The 23,848-nt window shown below is 44.7% G+C and overlaps 1 protein-coding gene across 1 annotated transcript; it reads left to right on the forward strand.

The window, feature by feature from the left end:
• The first annotated feature begins 951 nt into the window (after positions 1-951).
• Positions 952-20,135, forward strand: TLR4 (toll like receptor 4). The gene is made up of 6 exons (XM_087753266.1): positions 952-1,083; positions 1,426-1,499; positions 4,302-4,672; positions 11,216-11,389; positions 12,207-12,373; positions 13,641-20,135. Exons 3-6 carry the CDS (start codon positions 4,661-4,663, stop codon positions 15,898-15,900), a joined length of 2,613 nt encoding a protein of 870 aa, XP_087609392.1. The 5' UTR covers positions 952-1,083; positions 1,426-1,499; positions 4,302-4,660; the 3' UTR covers positions 15,901-20,135.
• The last annotated feature ends 3,713 nt before the right edge of the window (positions 20,136-23,848 follow it).

Genomic DNA, 23,848 nt, shown 5'->3' on the forward strand with positions numbered 1-23,848 from the left:
TCCCTTGCAATTTTCCTGGTATGTTGACAGCATTGCATTGCCTTATAGTCACTAAGATAAGACCCATCTGGCTAGGACAGAGCCACAGTCCTACTAGTCAGGGCTTCGCTCCTCTGATGCCACCCCAAGAGTTAGCTGGGAACATCGAAAAGGCTTTCAGGGGATGCTGATCTAACCTGATGGAGACACTTGTCAGAGAAGGACTTCATCTCTTGAAATCTATTCTTTTGCCAGTTTATGGTGCCAAAGGTGCATTGTGGTCGGCAATGGCTACTCTGTCCATAGCCAACACTTTGGGAAGATTATTGACTCTCACCACATTATCATAAGGTACTGAATCCTTACTAAAGCCTTAACAATTAAGCAGAGGCTGAGGAGTGATAATGTGCATGTGACTTTCTTGCCTGGCAAATGTAATATCTAGGATCCATCAATTCAGGTAATCAAATAACTTTCTTGCAGTTCACGGCCAAGCACAAGCACAGCATGAGCCAGAATTTCTACCAGTCATTCACAGATGTTGTACCTGGGAGCTGGGTAGCCATCTCCAGCTTGGTGGAGTGGCAGGCAATCCCAATGTTACAGAACTACATGCATTTTTACTCTGACTTGAGAAAGTAATTTAATTTCTCTGTGCCTCACTTCTCTATCTGAAAAATAGTGGTTGTCTGCCACTGCTGTCTGCCTTTTTCTTACAAGGGAGGAACTATTGGTGTGTCTGTGTGAGGTGCCCCATATTGTGGAACCAGGCTGCTGGGTTGGGCCATAATGTGTGTCAGTGCCCTCAAGTGAGTTCACATGGCCAGTCATGTATCTGACAGCACACAGCTGCCTCCATGGTTGGGAACAAGTGGTACTGAAACTGGACAAATTCTGGCTTTGATTCTCAGATTAAATGATGCTCCAGTAAAAGAGCACAAGAAAGATGTGGGAGAGAGAACTGGTATCCATCTCTTATTCCCTGAATCAGCTCTGCCCAACCCTCTGGAAAACAACGACAACGATACACTGATGGTGTTTGTCCCATTCAAGCCCCTGGATTTCCTCTGGCTTAAGGAAGTATTGCTGAAAACAAGGAATAAGGTGAGACGTCTTTAATGAGGGAAGGTTGAAACCAAGTTATCTGTAGTGACATATTCAATAGCTCTAATAATCATGTATCTTTCAAATATTTAATGAGCTGCATAACACACCTGAGACCTTATTTTTCACTAATTAGAAAGAGCTCAGTCTCAGCCACATTGAAGACAGGTGTATGGGAATGAGTGTAAAAGACCAGGAGATCCTTTGTTCCTCTGAACTCTCCTGAGTCCTTCTGAGCACCCACCCAGAGCAGTAGGCCACAGCTAACTTAGGGATATTTATCATGGCACTGTTTGGTGTGCATGGGCATGCCTTAAGTATCTCTCTGCCTTTCTCCTACAGATGAAAGTGGGGTTTTGGCACCAACCGCCCCAGAAGTGGAACAGGAATGTCTCTCGGCTACGTAGTCTCAACCTGTATGTCACCTATGAAGTGATGTATAAACTGCTGCAGCTGAACATATCAAGCAGGGTATAATACCTTACTGGAAAGCAGACATAAGCATCAGTGTTCGTGTCTTCCCTTATGCCTTACTGCTTCAGTGCCACGCAAGGGGAAGGAAAAACTTTTCATTAGATTAGCTAGTCTCTTCTCCTAGCAAATGCAGTCTTTTCCTAGAGCATGGTGCTTCAGGTTTGGAGCCCCACTCCTACCCAGAAAAGGAAGACTTTTCCCCACCTGTCACAGCACTGCAGTGTTATACTCGTTCTAGCCTGCCCCATCACCCCTTGCCATTTCGCATTCAAATCCCTTTTTAGAATTATATTTCTGTCCGTAGTTCTAGACCTCAGAAAACCTGGTTCTCTAGTGATGAGCATCTGTGCAGTATAAGCCTTTTCATATGTGTTCCTGTGCTTTCCCTGTCTGAAGACCATTACTGATAACTAGCTAGTGTAAAATGGGAGGAATTTTGGCTGGCATTCCTTGAAATACTCCGTTCTCACAGATCTCTGGCCTGAGGCTGGCTGTTATGCCCACTGCTTCAGGAGCGCAGATTTCCCCTTCACTGCACGATGGAAGATTATTTCATTAATGAATCTAATGATACTTTGTCTTTGGTCCTGAAGATCTTTGTGACGGTGCTGTGCAATCTTTAATTAACTTTAAGCCTGCCAGGCACTACTAGGATGTTTATAATCTGCAACAAATGCAGGAGAAGGTTGAAAGCCTGGTGTGGTAAAATAACCTTGTCCAAGGTTATGCACTGACTCTTGGCTGGGGCCAAGATTAGATGCGAAGTCCCTGACTGCTGAAGCAATGCTGTAAAAGAAGTACATTTCCCTGCTAAAATGTCTGGAAAGTGCAAAGTGGGACAATCCAGTCGAGGAGTGCGAAGTGCTCGTTTACGCTTGGGGACCAGAGAGCGTGTTCAGCTGCTTGCGAGCATGGTGGCTGTGCTGCTCAGTCACAAGGCTTTTAAGGCAGCATTTGATTTTGTAGATGACCATGTTAGCTTTGTGTGAGCAGAAGGCAGTTTTGTAGCACACAGGCCAGGGACAGGAATTTAATGCATGGATCAAAAGTGAGGTATCACACAAGGGCCACCAGCAGGGAATACACACAAAGAAGCACATGGAAAAGGTGGAAAAGACAGAGATGCAGAGACCTTGTATGGTCTCTGTCATGGATGTGGATTTGTTAAAAAGTGTGCTGATTTCTTCCATTTGAACCTTTCTGATTTCCATGGAGCTCTATGTTTTATCAACCCAGAGCTTGTATGTCCATGAGCCCTCATCCTCTGCAGCACCTTTTCATAAGATGCACCTTGTTTGAGTTTTGGGAGTGCTGTCCATGCACCTGTCCTGTTTTATTTACATATTTTTTTTCTATATTGAGTGTGGAAGAAGCTGCTAGTTCCAGCTGTAAAGGTGTTTCTGGTGTCAGTATTGTAAAAATATGAGTTTGAAATCCTAAAGAGATGTTTTCTCTTTTCCCTTCCCAGAAATATGCCACCACAGGAATCATTGCTTTGAACTTAGCTCTCCATATGTGCTAAGAGGTCAATATTGCAGCCTTTGGTTACTCTGACAACCATGATAGTACTACGCCAATATGTTATTACAATATGGGTGGCTCGCAGAAAAAAGAGGTAAAAAATGCCTCCACTTCAAAGTAAGGTGTTCTCCGTAGGGGAACCTAACTGACAAAGCTGGGAGTCAAGCAGCTGAGAGGTCTGGTAGCTATCGCTACACATGCAAATTCCTGCTGGCACATGCCAGGGGAATGTGTTGGGACATGCTTTGTTCTCAGAGAGCAGCTTGGGCACAGATGCTAGCACCTTCAGGGTGCCTTTCATCTATCCTAGTTTGGTGATGAGGGTCCTGTGCAATGGAAGTCCTGCAAGGGGCTGCAGGCAAAGTTGGATTGGGCAGGATCCAGTGCGTTTTGAGCAGGACGAGAGGCACTGTAAGGAATAATCTATAACCTTGCCTCTCTTGTCCCTGCAGCTCTTTCAGCACAATATCACCACTGAGAGAAACTGGCTGCTGAAAATGATTGAGTGGGGGGTGATTGCCAGCCCTTCCTTCCAGGCCCAGAACTGCTGAGAGAAGGCTGTGCTGCTTGCTATCCCCTCCAGACACCACTGATGATCCCAGCTGGGCTTTGCCCTTGTTCCATGTTGTTTTGAGCAGGTCACAGTATGTCCTGTCGCATGTGGGGTGGGAGATGAATCCCTGAGATTCAGAGCGCTTGCCCTTTCCTCTGGTTTCCACTGCTGACTGCTGCGATGGAGGATGCAGTGTTGCACAGCCCTTCTGCCTTGGGTAATCCCCTCCTGTTTTGTAAACAGCCATCCTGTGCTCAGCAGTTATTTGTGAAAAGCACTAAACTGAGATGCTAAGCAGGTCCTCAGCCTCTGAGAAAGGGAGGGGCAGGGCGAGGGTGCAATACATGCCATGGGATTTCAAACTCCTTCCTAAGCAGACTGGAGTGACAGAGAGTCATACCCATCGCTTTGGAAAAAGGCCAGGCTGAACACTCAGAGATTTCAGTGTCTTGCTAATTGTTGGGAAACATTAATGTCTGCAGGAAACAAGAAACGTTTCTTTTATTGTTCTGTTTGAGAATAAATGCACTTCTGGTTTCAAGGAATTGACACTGTTTTGTAGGAGGGGAATTTCTGGTCAGGACAGGTGAGAATTACCTTAGTATCTCCTCTGAGATCTTCTCATGGCTTTATGACCCCATGTAATCCACTCTTTTTTTTTTTCCCTCAGCACACTGTCCAGAGGTTTCCATGTCTCCTCCAGCTTGTTCTAAGCATGGAGCCACCCTACCAAGTCTACTTTGTGTGCTGAAGATCTTCCACATTTAAGAACCTCCACTTAAGAATCCTTAAACTCCCACTTACCTGTGGCTGGCTCATGTCCACATTCCACCTCTGGGACCACATCTTCTCAGCCTCTACTGCTTCCTTCTAGCATGCAGCTATGTCATATTTCCTCTTCTTTACTTCTCTCTTTGCTACTTTCTTCCTGGCCGGTTATCATCATGGGTTCACCTCAGTTGCTGCCTCACCAAAATGCTGCCTCTACCAGCAGGAAGAACCTACAGTGATGAACCTACAAGCTGATGGATGGCTATGTCGGTACGACCACTTTGCTGTAGCCTCTTCAGCCAGGTGCTCACTGGGAAGAAGGCTCCTGCTGCATAGCTATTAGAGGGCAAACTTTAAGAGTGGGGTTGGCTTAATTTACATCAGGCTGCATGTGTCTTACAGCAGCAGCATGTGGGGTGTGGGAGCATGTCCTGGTTTCAGCTGGGATAGAGTTAATTTTCCTCCTAGTAGCAGGTATAGTGCTTTGTTTTGGATTTAGTATGAGAATAATGTTGATCAACACACTGATGTTTTAGCTGTTGCTAAGTAGTGCTTACACTAGTCAAGGACTTTTCAGCTTCCCATGCTCTGCCAGGTGCACAAGAAGCTGGGAGGGGGCACAGCCAGGACAGCCGACCCAAACTGGCCAAAGGACTATTCCATACCATATGGCATCATGCTCAGTATATAAACTAGGGGGAGTTGCCTGGGGGGCAGCAATCGCTGCTGGGGGACAGGCTGGGCATCCGTCAGTGGGTGGTGAGCAGTTGCATTGTGCATCTCTTGTTTTGTATGTTCTTTTATAATCATTATTATTATTGTTAATTTTTCTTCCTTTGCTGTCCTACTAAACTGTCTTTATCTCAACCCATGGGTTTTACTTTTTTTTTCCGATTCTCTCCCCCATCCTATCGGGGGGGGGGAGGGTGAGTGAGCGGCTATGTGGTGCTTAGTTGCTGACTGAGGTTAAACCACGACAGAGCATTAGTACAGTACCCATATAACTGCTAGCTATTTCCATGGGAGGTGAAACTTCTGCTTTCCCTCCCATTTCCTTCCTCCCTCCCCTTCACTGTGGTCAGGCTTTTAGGGCACCTCCTGTGCTATTTGTGTCACTCTTTTTCCTGGGTAACTTCTCCTCTAGTATCTGAGCCCTGCCTCCTGAAAGCTTTCCATAATGCCCTGTCTTTCGTCATCTGCAAAGTGTTAATGCCCTTCCTGTTGCTCTCACTACTATTCCCTTTTGGCCAGCCTGGTTCTTCCTCCATTAGAGCTGAAATGGTTTTGTCCTGGTTGGTTCATGAAATTCATGGCCAAAGAAATGCTGATAGAACTCCCCCAAAGCTGCCTTGCCCTGGAAGGCCGGTGGAAGAACTGGAGACCCTGGTCCAGCTCGGTTTTGAGAAAGGTCGCTTGAAGGCTGAAAGGGGATGACCTAATCTTGCACATGCAAACAGAACTGAACTAAGCTTGGGAGAAGAAGGGTGTTTTAATAAATTCCTCTTTATCAGCTAAACACTGGCTTTGGATTTTACTCTGTACACAGATAAGTCTTTACTCTCTAAATAACACATAATAGCTACATAGGTTCTGCAGATACCAAAAATACGGTAACCCAAATGCATGCAAATATGCATTTGGATCTGGCTCGACCACTCTTTTGGAATTTATTGCTTTGTAAGTAACGGAAGGGGGCTCTCAACTATGTGGAAAATTAATATTCTATGTTCTTCTCCAGGTAGACTAAAATGGCATAAAAATCTTGAGGTCTGAAAGCTGATGTATAAAGTGTGTGTATACATGAACCTCGCCACAGCTTGCAGGAGCTGTGTCTGCACTTTCTGCTGCAACATTTTCCTGTCATGTAGTGTCAAGTGAAACCACAGACATGAGGCTCAAGAGTCTTAGCATTGGTCACTGCCTGTGGCAGTGCTCTCAGTACTTGTAGCAAGCAGGTCTGCTACACAGCTTTTTGCTCTTATGTTTAAGAGCTGGCTGGTTTTCCCTCAAAACAGGGTTCTGTAATCTCTCCAGGTAACCACGATTCATTAGAGCTGCCTCTTGTTTCAAACTTTCCCAGAGTGCCGGAGCAATGTGGTAGAGGCTTAGTATTTAACCATGCTTTGGTGGTAGTACTGAATCCCCAAATGAACCTTTCTTGTGTCCAGTTTAAAAAGTCTGAGATCTGCAGTCCTCCATGCCCTACACACCTTTTGTGTTTGATAGTCTGAATAAATCCTTGCCCTACAGCAGACTCATTATTATCAAGAGAACCGGGGGAAAGGAGGTGGAATAAGTAGGATAAGGCAAAGCCACAGTAATACAAAACATATGTAAATTAGGCTACGAGATACCATAATAAGGATGTAATGGAAGGGGAAAGAAAGAGCAAATGAGTCCTATTGTTGCTTCAGTAGCAAAAGCTAGCATCAGTCTGAGGTGGTAAATCCACCCTTCTCAGGGCTGAGGAAATGCAATTATGCTTCTTCCAAGCACAGTGCATTTCATACCAAGGCACTGCGAATGTCTCCGCATCAACGGCGACAGTAAACCCCCAGCTCTGTGGCCAGCTGAGGGGTGACCATGGTTGATCCAAGGCAGAAGGGCAGGGAGCTGGTGGTCTGTTTGGTGCCAGCCTGCCTCCCTCCAGTGGTCAAGGGAGCTCCACCGTCACTCACTGTCTGTCCACGAATGCTTGGCAAGCAAGTCTGGATGCCTCCACCATCTGTGTGAAATCTTTCCAACCATTTAGATTAAACATTGACTTCAGTAAAATGTAGGGCTCCTAACTGACCTGACATAGTCCATATGGAGTAGCTGCCACAGATAGTGACTATCTTGACACTGATTAATCACTTCCTCTAGCTGTGTATTTGTCCCTAGTTACTTGACACAGTTCTTCCCTAATAGCTTTTGAATAGTTCTGGGGTATTCATATGACCTTGGCTTTGGGGAATAGCCCATCTGATGACACACATTACCTACTTCAAAGCAGGCTTGGCTGCTTTTCATCAAACTAACTTGGACACTAGCTTTTGGGGTTTTCTTTCTTTCCCCTGTGTACACCAGTATCTGTCCTTTTCTGCAATGAAAAACACCTTAGTTATGCTGGCTTCTTTTTGGTTTAGGTGGCACCATTTGCAATGGGCTGGAGCTTAGTCTGTGCTAAATAGCATGTAGAGACTGTGTCTGATTCCACCTCTGTGTCCTTACCTGTCACTTACAGTCACAGGCATGACAAGCAATCTGCATTACTGATGCTCCTTGCTTTGAAACTAGCAGTTAAATGATCTATAACTAGAGTCAATCATTGCTTAGACAGACAGCAGCAAAGCTGTCCAACACCCCAAACTAAATGCAGAGTTTCTCTCTCAATCTGAACATTGTTCTCTTCTTCAAAAGTATGGGATCCAGAAGCAAAGGCAATAGGTCTTCCAGGCTGATCTTCCATCAAGTATGAGATTATTACACCAACTTAATGTTGAGAAGCATCACAAGTGAGAGTTATAAGCATCAAGGCACTCTAGTAAGGGCTGTTCTGATAATACCAGTTTCTCAGCTCCTTCACCAGCCCTGGTGCAGGGTGTGTGTGGGTCAGCACTGTCTCTATCCAGTGTCTGCCAGGTCAGCCAGGGGTTGCTGTGTGAGGCGGTGACTCACCACTTCCAGGAAGCAATGCATTTGTGGAATTTGCAGCAAAAAGATCTTAAAGCCATTTTCAGATTTTTTTCCCCATTTTTCTTGTGATATATATAAATTGTTTTTCCCAGCAGAATGGCTGGGAAAATTCAACATACTGTTAAATTTTTGAGACATTTCCTTTTGCTTTTCCTATCTGCTCAGACAACCTTTCAAATTTGGACAGATGACTGACTTGATGAGTATAAGGACTGGTGATGTGTCAGCTGAACCTCAAGGACTCGGTAACTGTCTACACACCCTGAGCCTAGACCTCAGATGCAACATGATATGATTTAAGCTTAATTCACCACAGGTGACTGCTAAGCAGAGTTGTATTAGCTGATACTGTGCTAGTTAGGAAGGCACATATGGCCAGTGCTGCAACCCATCTGAGAGCAATACTGGGTCAGCTGATGTAGCCTGACCACATGCCTGAGCTTCTCAAGTACTTTTGGAAGTTCTTGTGGCAGTCCCCATCTCTAGCTCCACAAATACCATGTTGTGTAAGTGCCAGTATCTCAGGAATGCTCTCTCCCATCTGATCCATGACTCTCAACCAAATAGTTGTTACAGATGGTCTTTTCACATAAAATAAGACCTGGTTTGTTTAATCTTGAAATAGCTCTTGCCATGTTCCTCAGCCTCCATTTGCAGATAGACTTGGGGAACTGCTTAGGATGACTACTGAGGCAAACATATCCTCTTGTCTGGGTAATAGCTGTTGATCTACATGTGGTACTGGGTTAGATGTGACCTTGAAATCACCATAGATGCAGACAGTCCTATCTGTTTTCATGGCTATCACCAGTTGTTTTGTTCAAGAGTTTAGATAACTTTTCTTTTTGGCTGGAGTTTACAAATTTTTTTCTTTTAATATAAGCAAATACAAGATGTTTTGTCAGTCCAGCTATGTTGTGGCCATCTTATGCTGTGTAATACCTTGCTTGAGACCACTGAGGTTGAGTATACGCTGTCTGCTGTCGTGTTACTTATATTATAATAATGTTCAGGAGAACAAAGATTACTTGGGTATGTGTTTTTAGAAACACAGATTTTCTGTAACCTCCTTTCTAAGAGATCTTTGATGATCCCACCAGTAAATTGCCAGCACAGTGAATCATGTTTCATTTTAGATGTTATTCTTGTCACTTTAAAGGATTCCAAATAATACTTTTGTTTCTTGTGAACCGAAAGAGGCAATTACATAGACATTATGGCTTTCCACAGTCATTGCACATTGTTGTATGCAAGCTGAAGAATATCAAGTTAACCAGCATTGACTTTCTAAACTGGTAGCTGGTTTGATTTGCTAGCTTGCATGTTTTCTGCTGGTGCCCCATTCCTTGCAGTTTCTATATGATTTGTCGTTGAACAAATGACAATGTATATTGTGAAGCTGTCCCTTGTGATAGAAGCAGCACATTCTTTGAACGTCCTTTAAGCTGTACTTTCCACTTGACCCCTAAGCATGGCTGTTGGATGCATTTTGTGATGCTCCCAAACTCTCCAGCATCTTCAGTGAGTCTCCATTGAAATGGTAATTTCTAGAGCATACTTCACACTCATCTCAGCGTTAGATAAAAATTAAATGTGGATTGCTTCATTCTGCATATTGAATACTAAAAGATGCACTCATTTGTCCTCTCTGCAGACACATGATGCTCTGCCAATTTCCTTAATCCAGGCACAGACGCAGTCAGCAATTGTTTCCATTCACTTTTGATTCCATCTGTAAAAGGAAATACCTGCAATCATGAGAGGCTTTTTAGAACAGGGATTTTGTAGAACTAGCCCAATTTCAACAAACTTTTTGTCTGCTGGCTTAATGGGCATTATCTGGCTGCACATCAAGGTGTTGGTTTTAGCTCCCTTTGTGCTGCCATGTGTTTTTCATGGCAGAGATCATGTTATTTTAGGATTTCCACATCTCTCAGTCATCCTCTACTGACCTGCCAAAGAAGTTCAATCCCCTCCCTGCCATATTTTAAACTTTTCTTTATGAGTGAACTGCCCACTGCCCTGATATTGCAGCTTATGTTTAATATAAATTTTCACAGATTTTCATGAGTAGTCATTCCCTGTTCCATCTACTTCTAGACTAGTAGCCCATCCTCATCTCACATTTTTGCAACTTCTCTGTCTATGTGGTGTTAATAATACCCATCAACCCTATGGCTGGATCCCCAGTAACACTTCTTAGTTATCTACAGAAAGACAGGAGTAGATACATGAATGCATTACCATTTATCAGAGTAAATGAAGGCAGGGAGCTTTATTAGAAGGCTCACAGCTGATTTAAATTAATATTGGCAACTGTGAGGTTTTACAAAGCCTCTTCTTGAAACAATAGCCATGTCTGCACTGTAAATGAAGGACAGTATTGAGATGTACTCACTTTTGTAGCTAGGCATCAAACACAGATTCAGGCATGACCAGAGCAGATAGCAGCAGTGTTTGTGCCTCTCCTGGCTTGCTGCCCCCAGCAACCCACCCACCCAAGGGAAGGGTGCAGAGGGGTGTAAGGTCCTGGGCTCTGACCGCTCTATGAATCTCCAGTATTTATTCCTTGTGCCTGGCTGCGTGCAATTCGTTCCTGCGATAATTGCAGTACTGTGGTCCAGCCAGATGGATAAAACCTAGATGCACATTCATAAGAGCTCGGCCATAGATAAACCTGTTGGTACCTGGCTCAAGAAAACATCTGCCACAGCTGAGCGCTTCTCCACTACTTGCCAGTGTGGTGTAGCTGGGAGCATGGCAGAGGTACAAAGGCAGTCATTCACTCTATCCAGTGCATTTGAATTATGGGATGTGAAGATATTGGACTCAGAATTTCATTAAAGTTTCCTTTTTTTCCCAGTTTGACCTGAGCAAATCTTAGGCAATCAAGTTAAGTAACACACTGATACAATCCATATTACTCTTTAATTTCTAGTCCAAACTACCTTTCATTACTTCCCTTTTTCTTGTTTTTTTTAAACTTTTTTTAAAAAACAATTGCAAGAAGAGCAGTTCACTCCGAGCACGTCTAGAAACAGGCAGCTACCAGTTTCACTTCCTTCCTTGTTCTCTGCAACTCAGTGACGTGGAGTGAGAAGCAGGAGTGGTGAAACACAACGCTTGGCATTTCAGGAGATTTCTCGCTCCATGTCCTTGAGTGATACCCATGCTGCTTTCTCCTGCATGCCTGGCCTCCTGAAGATGCCCAGGAGAGGAGATCTTCCTCTGTGGACACTCGTGGTGCTGCTGCAGCTGGTGCTTGTCCCATCACTGCTGTCAGGCTGCCTCCTCAATCCCTGTTTGGAGGTATGTGATCTCTAAACGAGCACAAAATCCTTCTGTTTCTCTGGTGCAACTTTTCCCTCTGCTTGGGAGATTTGTGCATCAAGTCTGTTGTGTGTTAGTTGTCTTATGAAAGCCCATCTTTTTTCCAAGGCTGTTACCAAGGCAAATGAAGTATTTGAAGTAAATGCTGGTCTCAAAAACATCTGAGAACCAGAACGAGCAGCATGAACCGTTTCTTCTTGTTGGCTTTCTGTACCTCTGAGGTTACTGCAGTACAGTTAATCTAATAGATTATGTTTCCCTCCAGGAAGAGATCCAAGCCAAGAGATCCAAGTATTTTCTGCAAAATACAGTATTTTTGCCTGATTTGTACTATAGAGTGATTTCACCAGTGCCCGGCACTAACCAACTGCCTTTTGCAGACTTTTCCCAACAATCATTACTTACAGAAAAACTGTGGTTAGAACTGCCTGCTTATTCGCAGTGTAACAAAGCTGAGAGCTGATCCTGGACACACAATCCATCCCTGTGTGTTTGTTTTGCTGGCTCTCTCAAAGGTTGCTGCTGGTTCATCCATAGCCTCAAGGAACACTGTCCTGTAGTTTTGCACCTGCTTCAGTCAGCAAGAAATATATCTCTTCCTGGGATGTAGGACTGGTTCTATTAGAAGTGAAAAAGATGCTTAGGATATATAAGATTATTTCATAAAACTCAGGGCAGCTCATTTAGAAATTAACTACAAGGTTAGTCATTCTGCTCCTGCTTTCCTGACAGTGTAATTTTCTGGCACTTCATGAAGAGCAGATGTTGACTGTGATTGGATCTGCCACTGTTACAGGTCATCCCTAACAAAGCTTTCAGATGCATGGGACTGAACATCTCTGGAGTTCCTGCTGAAGTCCCAAATACCACCCAGAACTTGGATCTCAGTTTCAGCAATCTGAAATCACTGGGGTCAAATTTTTTTTCATCAGTCCCTGAACTTCAGCTTCTGGATCTTACAAGGTAATGAGTTCTTTCATGTGGATACTGGTTAATCTGGCTTCACCAGCTAGACCAGTGTGGTTGCTTATTTTGGGGTCTGTTGGTCTTGGCTGTTCATTTTTTTTTTTCTGCTTGTGACTTTATCCCTGTGTCTGTTTCTCTGCACATCCTCATGGTCAGGTGATGTGCAGCTTTTAGTCCAGTTACTGAGTGCACACCCTTTGTGCAGACCTGGGTCTGTCAGTCTGATCTTATAGGTTGGGATGTGAGAAAGAGGAGGAAGATGTTTTACTTCTCTCTGAACAAGAAAAATGTCAGACTTTTCACTGTTACAAAAACTCTGAAGTGGAACATCTTGGGTGAGCTATTTTTCTAATCACAATTTAAAAAAAAAAAATGAAGGTACATTCATTTTCTAAAAGGCTGTTTTAAAATATCAACTTATTCTCTTTTCCCTTCTCCTCACATATCTGGGGGAGGAGATGGGGGAGGCTTATTAGCAAATTTGAATTGATGTATAATTTCCATTGACTTGAGACAACAGTTTCTCTGGGTAAATTGTTTCACTGAAAAATGTCACTCAATCCCATCACAGTTACAGGTCCAAAGTGGCTGAGTGGCAGAGCAGGTTTGCTGTAAGGCACAGGCTGGATTAGAAAGATAATTTTGCTGGAATTCCTTGTGGAATGGATTTGGGTCTCAAATTTTGGATCTTCCCATGTGAAACCATCTTTAGGTGGCCATCCTCTTTTTCCCTCTCCCTTTTCTCCTTTAGAGCCGTCATGGCCTGGGGTCTGTTCCCTGCCAGATGTCATCAGAAAAACTACTGACAGAGTTGTGAGCTTTGCCACTGCTGCATCATGTTGGTGCCAGTGGGACTGTCCAAATGGGGCTGAAGCGACAGTCTGAAGGTGTAAGGGAGTGCTGTATCTGGTTGGCTCTGCCATCATTGCGATGTTACTTTGGCCTAAACAGAAAGCTCAAATGCTTCTTCCCTGTTGCCTGCATGAATTTTTGACCTTCGCTGTGGCTCAAGGTCTCTTGCTTTGTAATTGAACTTCAGATTTAGAGAGCGAGGAGGAGGTGAGAGAAGGTCTCCTGCTATGGAAGGGTTCCATTTGCACATTCAGGAGTGCTGTCTCTGCCCAGCACAATAAAGCCAAACCAACCCCCAGCATGAGGCTGAGCCTGAGAATGTTGCACCAGCACTTAGTGCAGTAGCATTAGTGAACATGTAATGAAAGTGACAGTGTTTCATGCACTTTTATTCTCTTTTCCTGCCCAACAGGTGCCACCTCCATACAATCGAAGATAACTCTTTTAAGAATCTTTATAAACTTTCCACCTTAATTTTAACTGCCAATTCCCTCCGGTACCTGGGGACAGCAGCCTTTTATGGCTTAACATCTCTGAAAAAACTAGTATTGGTGGAAACCAACATAGCCTCTCTGACTGACCTACCCATTGGACACTTGCATACCCTGCAGGAGCTGAATTTGGGCCACAACAACATTGCTTCATTGAAGCTTCCCAAGTATTTCACCAACCTGACCTCTCTCAGGCACCTGAGCTTTTTCTTCAATAAGATCACATATATCTCCAAAGGAGACCTTGATGCCCTGAGGGAAGTGAACAGGCTCAACCTCACATTGGTTCTTTCCTTGAATGATATAAAATACATAGAGCCAGGGTCCTTTGCAAAGATTCACCTTGGTGAGCTGGTTCTAAGGTCCTCTTTTGAGAACTTCAGTGTGATGCACACTTCTCTTCAAGGCCTTACTGGTTTACAGGTCAGCAGACTAATAGTTGGAGAATTCAGCGACAATCAGAGACTGGTAGACTTTCAGAGCGGACTCTTGAGTGGACTGTGTCAGGTACAAATGCAAGAGTTTGTCTTAATCTCTTTCAGGCAATTTGAGAGTAACACAGACACTCTTTTTAACTGCATAGGCAACGTCTCCAGTATTCGGTTGGTGGACCTCCAACTAGACGAGGTGTCAGAGGTTCCTATGTTCTCTCAGGTGAAACAGCTGGAATGCAAGAAATGCAAGTTTAAGGAAGTTCCTGCCATGAAGCTGTCTCTTTTCAAGGAGCTGAGAGTGCTTCGTATTACCAAGAGCAAACACCTCAATAGCTTCCGGCAGAAATTTCAGGATCTAAGTAAGCTGGAGGTCATAGATTTGAGTGAGAATCACCTCTCCTTCACTGGCTGTTGTTCCCCTCAGTTTCGCAAGTGCCCAAATTTGAAACACATGAACCTAAGCTTCAATTCTGACATCAGAGTGACTGGAGATTTCACTAATGTGAAGAATTTGTTATATTTGGACTTTCAGCACACAAAGTTATTTGGTCCTGGCTCCTACCCTGTCTTTCTGTCCCTTCAGAAACTCATTTACCTTGATATTTCCCATACCAGCACTCATGTTAAATCCCAGTGTACATTTTGTGGCTTGAACTCTTTGCAAGTGCTCAAGATGGCAGGGAACTCCTTTGAGAACAATAAATTGGCCAATAACTTCAAAAACCTAACTCACCTCCACACCTTGGATATTTCAAGTTGCAAATTAGTACAGGTGGATCAAAGTACATTTGATGCCCTCTCTGGACTAAAAGAGCTAAACATCAGCAACAATAAGCTACTGAGCTTTGATCCTGTAGTCTATGAACCTCTCCAAGCCCTCACAGCCCTGGATTTCAGCAACAACCAGCTGAGTGTTCTGTTGGACCCAGCCTTGGAAATCCTGCCAGATAGTCTGGTCCTGCTAGACATCTCTCAAAACCTGTTTGAATGCTCCTGTGCATACCTGAACTTTCTGAAATGGATCAAGGAAAAGCAGGACATACTGCAGAACAAGGAGTTGATGATATGCCACACACCTGCATACGTGAACAATGTGAGCCTGTCAAATTTTGATCTGTCCTCCTGCCAGCTCAATGCAAGCACAGTGGCATTCCCAGTGATCACATTGCTCGCTGCAGCAGTGTTCCTCTTCCTGATTTACAAGTACTACTTCCAGCTATATTACTCATTGGTGCTGCTCAGTGGATGTAAACACTCTGCAGAAAGGGGTGACACCTACGATGCATTTGTTATCCACTCCAGCAAAGACCAAGAATGGGTGATGAAAGAGCTGGTGGAACCCTTAGAAGGAGGAACACCTCCCTTCCAGCTTTGTCTTTACTACAGGGATTTCCTACCAGGAGTACCCATTGTCACCAATATAATCCAAGAAGGTTTTCTGAGCAGCAGAAATGTCATCGCAGTCATCTCTACTGACTTTCTGGAGAGCAAGTGGTGTAGCTTTGAGTTTGACATTGCCCAGTCCTGGCAGCTTGTTGAAGGAAAGGCTGGAATCATCATGATTGTACTCGAAGAAGTGAATAAGGCCTTGCTGAGGCAGAGGCTGGGGCTGTCCCGATACCTGAGGAGGAATACCTATCTGGAGTGGAAAAACAAGGAAATAAGCAAGCATGTTTTCTGGAGGCAGCTGACAGGAGTCCTGCTAGAAGGCAAAAGATGGAATCATGAGGAGGTAAAGCTTATGTGAGAGAAAGAGAGATCACTTCTGTCCTGTCTCCCATCCTGGCCTTGGCTGATGGCTGGTGCTCAGAAGTTGGTTCTTCTGTGGCTGTTCAGAGTTGGAGGAAGTGGATGGAGGCACTGTAAAAGCACTACAGAAATACCTGCCTTGCTGGTCACTCTTTCTCAAGGGAACTTGCAAGCTAAGGAGTGAGAACAGCTAGAAGAGCTGCACATGCCTGAGCTCCATATTTGTCTGTAAATGTCAACCAAAGCTGGTCCGGCAATCCATGCAGGTCTGGTGGGTTGGTGAATAGATAGACTGCTCTTACCATCATTTGTCTGCCTCTGAAACTGAATTTGGGTCCTGGGGCCATTTACCCAGTGGAACTTCAGGGTCTGTTGCTTTGAGTGGACCCCAGGAACTCCAGGGGAGAGCAAAGGTACAGGATTCTTGGCTCTAAAAATCGTGGGAAATAAAAACAAGATTTGGATCCTGAAAGTCTTGGGTCCGCCTCCTTAGGCACCATGACTCCGGGGAAAAACCCTACAGAGGGAAACGGGGTGCCCTTCAGCCACAGACCACCTGGCAGTTACTCAGCTGAGCACTTATGTCATCAGTGTGGGGGGAGGTTGCTGTTGGTGGGAAATTTCCCCAACATGTTTATTTCAGTTTTCTTTAGACCAAGACCAAATATTGAAACCCCCAAATATTTCCATCACCTGGAACTCTTATTTATATCCAGATTATATAGCATTTGAGAGAGTGATTTGAGGTTTTCTTGTGGTATCCAAAGATCAGTGGGACCAGAAGAAGCTGCAGAAATGCTTGATACCTTTAAAATCAAGGTATTTGCTCCAACTCCTTCTCCTCATCCAGTGTTTCTGTGTGGGACTGCCCTATATGAGCAAGACTGAGCCTGAGCAAAGTGTTTTGATGTTTACAGCCAGCCAGTTCTAGAACAGGCTTTTCCACTCTCTGGACCAGCCTTAATTCAATGTTGGAAGGCGCTGTAGGAGCCTTTAGCCTATGGCTTGAAATGGGCTTTAGATATACTTGGACCTAGCAATGAGGCTGAGAGTCCCTCTTCCTTCCTCCCATCATGCTGTGGCACCCTCTGGTCCCGGTGGACATCTCAACATGTGTGGTCAGCCTTTCCAAGGGTTCAGCTGCTACACTGAACAGGACAGTCACTGAACGGGGGAGTTTTGCCTTTGTTTCACTGAGAATGTGCCTGACATTTTGCAGGGAGAAGAGATAGAGAAGAAAAGTCTGGGTTAGCTAAACTAAATGTATCCCAGCACTGCCCTGAATAAAGGGAAGGAAAGTCTAAATGCCACTGAATCATATTACAGAGCACTCCATTGATGTGTCGAATATTGAACACTGCTGGAGTATTGCTCTCTATTTACGGAAGGCTTTGGTTGGGATTAATCACTGAATTAGTCTAGTTTTAAACTTGCAAATCCTTTTATAATCAATGACGTTCTACAGAGATAAAACAGAAGCAATTGAGTGGTGAATCAGATCTGATATTTATTCAGAAGAAAGGGCCTGATCCATCTCACTTTTCTAAGCACCAGTCAGCGACATCTCTGTGGAAGCCAATGATAAGTGAGATCGACATCAGACACTATTTGCAAAAGAGAGAAAGCTAGTTCCAGGGCTTGAGCTGGCAAAAACTGAATCACGGTTCCCTCTCTATGTGCTGTGTCAGTAGTATATTGGGATAACACTACCAAAAAACCCTACAGCCCTCTCTAAGGTTTTTTGTGACCCATGAGACAAAGCTTTAATAAAACTAAGCTCAATGCTGCGTTTGCTTGCCCAGCGAGTTTGTTTTGCATCTGCTAAGTATTGTTGCAGCAATTTCCAAAGTGCAGTACTCCTTACCTCTGCTGTGATTGATGGGTCCTAAGCACTGCATCTGGCCAGCAGACCTGCCTCCTCACCCAGGGGAAGAGGCTGCTGCATCTGGGGAGGGGGTGCAGTGCTGGGGGCAGGCAGAGGTGCAGTAAATAAGGGCACAGCTCGAGGTTCCCTGGGTTGAGCCTAAAGAAGAGCCCAGAGGACAAAGCAAATATTAGCCCAGATTTCAGCAGCTACAAGTTAAATTGAAAAACAAAAGAGGAAAAATTAAATGGGGTGGGAGTTCCTGCTCCTGAATTGAGCAGCACTGAAGTGGCATTTCTCCCTCGTTCTTTCTCTCTGTGTCTCCTCTACAAATAATTCAGTGTATATGTATTTCTGGCACAAAGCAGAGAGTCCTGCAATTCTTAATTGTAATTATAATAATGAGTTTCAGAAACCTTGCAAGTGATTCTGGGCATTATAATAAGGGTTTAGGACAGTATCAAAGCAACTTTAAGAGGAGAGCTGGGGTGATGCTGAGAGGAGGTTCCCACCTGTACAATTTAAAAAGAAACCAGTCACTTGTTCTTCTCTTCCTACTGAGAGTCTCCACAGCAGAGATGGATATGTGAGTTGCCCCAGGCTTTGTTACTGCTCGAGAGAAAGCACAAAACCCATCATAGCTTCTGGAAGGTGTGAGGGGAGTGAGACAGTGCAGTGAGACAGAGACTGGAGGCTGGAGCATTCAGAAAACAAGGGAGTTTGGAGGAGGTTCATCCTCTGCAACCCCACAGTCACTGTCACTCCTGTTTCCCTCCATGCATTTAGAGATTTCGCTTGACCTCAGCAATAGTTGGTGCCTTGAAGACACAAGCTGATTTCTTTTATTGCTGAGACCTTCAGGAACAGAACTGGGATTATTTTTTTTTTTGCTGCGTGGCGCAAGGAGGTTCAGGATGACAGGCTGGCTGGTGACATGAACACCCCTTGATGGCACCTGGGTGCCAGGCACAGCCATGTGCTGTAAACGTCCATCCACATGGCCACGGGCTCTGCTGGGCGAGTGGCTCCCAGCCCTCCCCGAGAGGTCATTAACCTGCCCTGGCAGTGCCTGTCTTCCGTACTTTGTTTATGAGTCTAGGAGGGAAAAGGCTGTGTGAACAATTATATTTTCACCATTTACTCGGCGAAGAAAAAATAGATTTGTTTTTGGAAGACTACAAACAACTTTCCCCAATACTATAAATGGGGAAAATATTGTGATTCAAACAGAAACACACACCCCTATTTGCCTTCGTTATAGGAAGCAAATTTCCAAAGAAAAACTCTGAACGTTCTCATGTCTCCAAACATGTTGGCATGCATTGTTGTTTGAAAGTGTTCACTGTGCAGCAGGTAGCTTTGGTATTATTTACTCGCTTGGGTGAATAAATGAGCAGCCAACCAAACATCCATGCAGGTTTGCATTCATCTCTGATGTAAATAGCTGAACATGTTCCAGTTATTAAAGCATCTATTTTACCCGGGTCATAAAAACAGATGGAGATGAAGCTCCAAAGAGTTGTTGCATCCAAGCTATTTCATTTCATTTGTAATGGGGATGTGCCCTGATTTCACTATGTGCTTAATTTGACCTATGCAAAACACCATTACAGAGGAAGCTCTGGTCTTACTTGCATTGCAGAGGGTGATGTCTCAGAGGCAGGCCATCATGATGTGCTGGCATCATTGCCAAGATGTGGTTTGTAGTGAGGGCTCTGAATGGAGCAAGGCCTCATTAGCATGATTGCATTTGTGGTCTGTAGCAGAGACATTATGTAAAAGCTGAAAACTAGAGCCATTTGCATTGATGCCCGACTGGATCTGGCTGGCTGCAGGAACAGCACTGCGTGAATGCTCTCTTGGCCTCCCCAAGTAATAGCACAGACTTTCAGTGTCAGTTAAAAAATCAACAAAACAAGAAAAATCAGCTGGTTTCTCTGGACCGACTGATACTTGACTGGAACAGGTTGAAACTTTTCTGGAAGAGAGTTTGTCCTTTGGGAAATGCTATTTAGTAGGTGGTTTATGTAATTTAATGAGGTAGTGTAGTGAATCTATGGAACAGAAATTGTCGTAGCAGGGTTTCTGGTTTAGTATTTCATGGGGTTGTAGTCTTGGAACAGACACTTTGCATGGAAACAGTGATTTTTGCAACGTTTTAGAGGGGTTGGAAAAAAGGATTTCAAATAAAAGTTAAATTGCTCCACAACATAATTTTTAAAATCTCAGTTTAGGCTTATGCTGTTGTTTCTCGAAGTACCTTTTCATTTTGAAATTTCTTTCTATTTATATAACCTGACTGACCTCCCAAACCAAAACCAAAATGTAAAAATGTTTCTACCTACCCAAATTAAAAATCACAAATTTCATATTGTGGGAAAACTCACGATTTTTCATTTTTGTGCCATGCTGAAAAGCAGAACTTCTGCCAAAATGGAAATTCCACTTCCATGACAGATCTGACCTGACCTTCTGAAAGTTAAACCTTCACCTGGCTGTATCACACATGCAGTTCAGGCAGTAAAAAACACTGAAGAATCCCCAGAATGAATTTCACTAAGTGCCTTTTGCAAAACATCTTGAGTAGGTGCAGTCAATCAATACGAACTGCCTGAGACTGAGAGCAATTGAACATGGTAGGAAAGAAGCAATTCCTTAACAAGTTGTTCTTTGCCATCACAGCTCAGGCTGACAATTGGGACAAATGACAACAAAGCATGATTTGCAGAAGAAGAGCCCATCTGCCAGTAGCACTAACCTACCTCAGCCTCAAGGTCATGTAGAGGGCAAAGTCAATAACCTTCCAGCCTGGACCTCCCTCCACTGCTGCAAGCACAGAGATGGAAACATTGCATAATTGAGGACAGCTCTGTTAAAAGCCTTGAAAACCAAGAAAAATGAATAAAAAGAATAGAAAAGAGATTGGTGCAGGATCTCAAGGAAAGTGGCCACAATTTAGCAGCTGGGTGAATCTCAGCTGCTGGAGGTGGCTTGCTCCCAGGGTTTCCAGCACTAACAGCCTAAGGACCTAGAAGGCAGAAGTTTCATGATGAGCCTATAAATTCTACCTTTTTGCATAATGGTGATAAGAAAATGTTTTGAAATCAGCACCTCTGAGAAGTTGCTTTTAAATCAGGTTTTTGCATACCGGTGCCTATTCAGAGAGCAACTAAGGCAGCAGTGGTGTGTTTTCCATCACTCCTGAGAAGAGGGAGGTAATTCTGCTCTCTTCAGCAAGTCCTGCTGGGGAGAGCCCAGATTCAGGACCTATGAGGTTCTCACCCTGGTACTTCCTTGCTGGAAAAGCCTGGTTCACCCTCTCAAAACATCATCCTGAGGCATCATCCTGAATGAAAACGGTGCTTTTGCATGTTCCTCTCCATGTCTTTCTAGCATGGGCAGTTCCTGGAGGCTGGTTCAGGCTGGGCTAGCATTCACTATCTGCATTAGTCCTGTTTCAACCCATATGGAGGAGAGGGACTGAGTCACCATTTAAATATATTTAAATACAGATGAAAGTCTGGCCTTGAAGTCTGTTATGTACATGCCATCATGTGTTCATTAGGGGAGCCTTAAACTGATTCTGCAATGCTCTCTGTGACCTCAGTCTGGAAAAAGTGTGATTTTAGCTATTACTGTCACTGGATGCCCTATCAGAGAAGCATGATGGCACTTGCCTTAACATTCCCTTGCGTTGCTTCCCCCCACAGCCTCTCCTTTTAGCAAATGAAACGTCTGCACCTGAAAGCACGTCTGTGTTTACCAGCAGCCCAAATTACATCTTTGAACCCCTTCAGCTTTAGCAATGGTATTAATATATCTTCTGTCCTTGCAGTACCCCCGTGATTCACGCTCCAGAGCAGGTGTTGGTTTAAGACCTTTATTGGTCGGTGGGGGAGGGATGGAAATGAGCATTGCATGCATACCAACCTTGTTCTGCAGGTGACACGGTGGAGCTTGGCAGCCCCTGGGGCTCCAGCTGGGGCAGGTGACTGGAATGAAAGCACTTCAGCATCTCTGCAGGGCCACAGCCCTGGAGGGCAAAAGCAGCCCAGCCCAGATCTCCCTTTGTGCCTGCCAGGCTTCCCAATATATAGAGGGAGTGAACCAGTACAAACAAAAAATCCTCCAGGTCACAATTAGTTATTCTTCACTCTGCTTATAGTCATTCTCGATTACAGAACACGAGTTACAGGAGGAGAAACAGTCCCAAGGCAACAGACATCTGCTTGCCATATCTAACCCATGTAAGCCCTATCATAAACAGCACATACCCTCTTCCTCCTGGCCTGTCTGAGCACCCCTCTCACACAGGGTCTCTGTGCTGTGAACTGATGGGCAAAGCGTGGGCTCCGCTTCCCAAAAGGCTTTAGCAGCAGCACCCTGCTGTACCCCTTCTTCAACAGCATCCTTCGCTGAACCACAGCTGAGGTGGTTCATGAAGAAGAGCATTAAAGAGAGGGCTGAAAGGGCGACGAAAGTAAAGTCTTGACCACGTCTACAAATCAGATGTGTAGCAGGGAGAGGGTATACGGCCCCCACACTTCCAAAATCCTCCCACCAGAGTTGCTTAAAAAAAATTCATTACTGGCGACAGGGCAGATCCTCACCTGAAGCAAAGGATCACCCCCTCCTCTAGAGCTGGGGCCCATACCCCTCCAGCCAGAGGATTTCAAACACTGCCAGCAGCGCAGTGATAAGAGAAAAACTGCAGCCTCCCCTGCCTGCAGCTCCTTCCTCCCTTATCGCCACATCTTGAGTACTATGCAAATAACAGTGGAGTATTGTTAGGCAAAAGAGATTTAATTGCAGCCTACACTCCCAGAGAGGGTAAGATGGGCTTTTCTCCAGATCTAATCTCCAGTCTTTATCTTCTCTTCTTCCCCTCTCTCATCCTTTCCCTCTCCTCAAAGTTTCCCTTTTCTCTCTTTCAGCTCCCAGCCAGCAGCCAGTGACCAACCCAAAATGTATGAAAGAAGGGAGTGATGTCCTTTTTTTTTTTTTTTACATTTTTTAAACAGTCTGTAAATCCTTTGGAGTGTTGTGGTCCGCAAGAAGGATTAGCAGTAATTCCCCTGCCATCGCTTGCTTCTGATGCTCTGACAATTCGTTATCCTGAGATCCCCTAAACTCACTGCTGAATACATTAGACAGAGGACACGGAGCGGGCTTGAGGACACTGTTATCCCATGTCCCCACTCCCTACAGCCTGGTGGTCCAGTTTAAGGCATCCACCAGAGGCCCCTGGGTGAGCACTTTTTGTCTCAGTAACCCGAAACAAACCCAAACTTGCCCGATGTGGCAGTGCTGGGATGCTCTGCAGTGGTTCTGCTGTGCTGCGGGATTTGCAATGCAATTCCTGAAAGTCGCTTTCCTTTTCTCTTTCATGGACTCTGTCTCAGCGGTGGATCTGGTGGGAGCCTGTGCCCCTGCTCCCGGGGTGCAATCCCTCTGTTTTCTTTTCCAAGCAGTGTAGTCTGCTGGGAAGGGCACACTACCATCCCTGCCTAGCTTTGGATGCTGCTGAGCCCCATTAGATAAAAAATGCTGCCTGTTGTCTTTGCCCTGCCTCGTTTTCTCTGTTGGTAAAATGGGGATCACAACCTGCACACTGTAATTTACTGGAGTGAAGCACTAAGAGGTAGGTGGAGTCTAGATCAGAGCCCATGAAAACTGCACTTTCTGTTCTTCAACTCCATTTCCCCTATCTTGGGGTTTTGAAATCCTTCTCTACAGCTCTCCCCCATGCCGGCAAATGTGTGTCTGAAGTCAGATCCTTCCAACCCCTTTCCTATCACTGATCCTGCTCGTGATCACTTAAGCTTTGCTTTCTTTAAGGGAAATAAGTCCACTGACAGTAGCACAAGAAAAAGCAGTATTTGCCCCCCAGGACCCTCGCTGCAATTCTACCTTAGTGGTAAAACTCTCCTGCCAAGGCATTTCTTTCTGCCATCCCTTCACTGATGCTGTAAGTATTAAAATAAGCTGTTAATAAGAAAACCCACAGTCTTCCCCCTCTCTGCTCCTCCTGAGGCTGTGGCCCACATCTTTCTGACCTGCACAGAGTCAGCAAGTTTCAGTT

Source organism: Nipponia nippon, unplaced genomic scaffold, assembly GCF_047370975.1.
Source record: "Nipponia nippon isolate SJK-2023a ecotype South Korea unplaced genomic scaffold, ASM4737097v1 scaffold_16, whole genome shotgun sequence".
NCBI lineage: Eukaryota > Metazoa > Chordata > Aves > Pelecaniformes > Threskiornithidae > Nipponia > Nipponia nippon.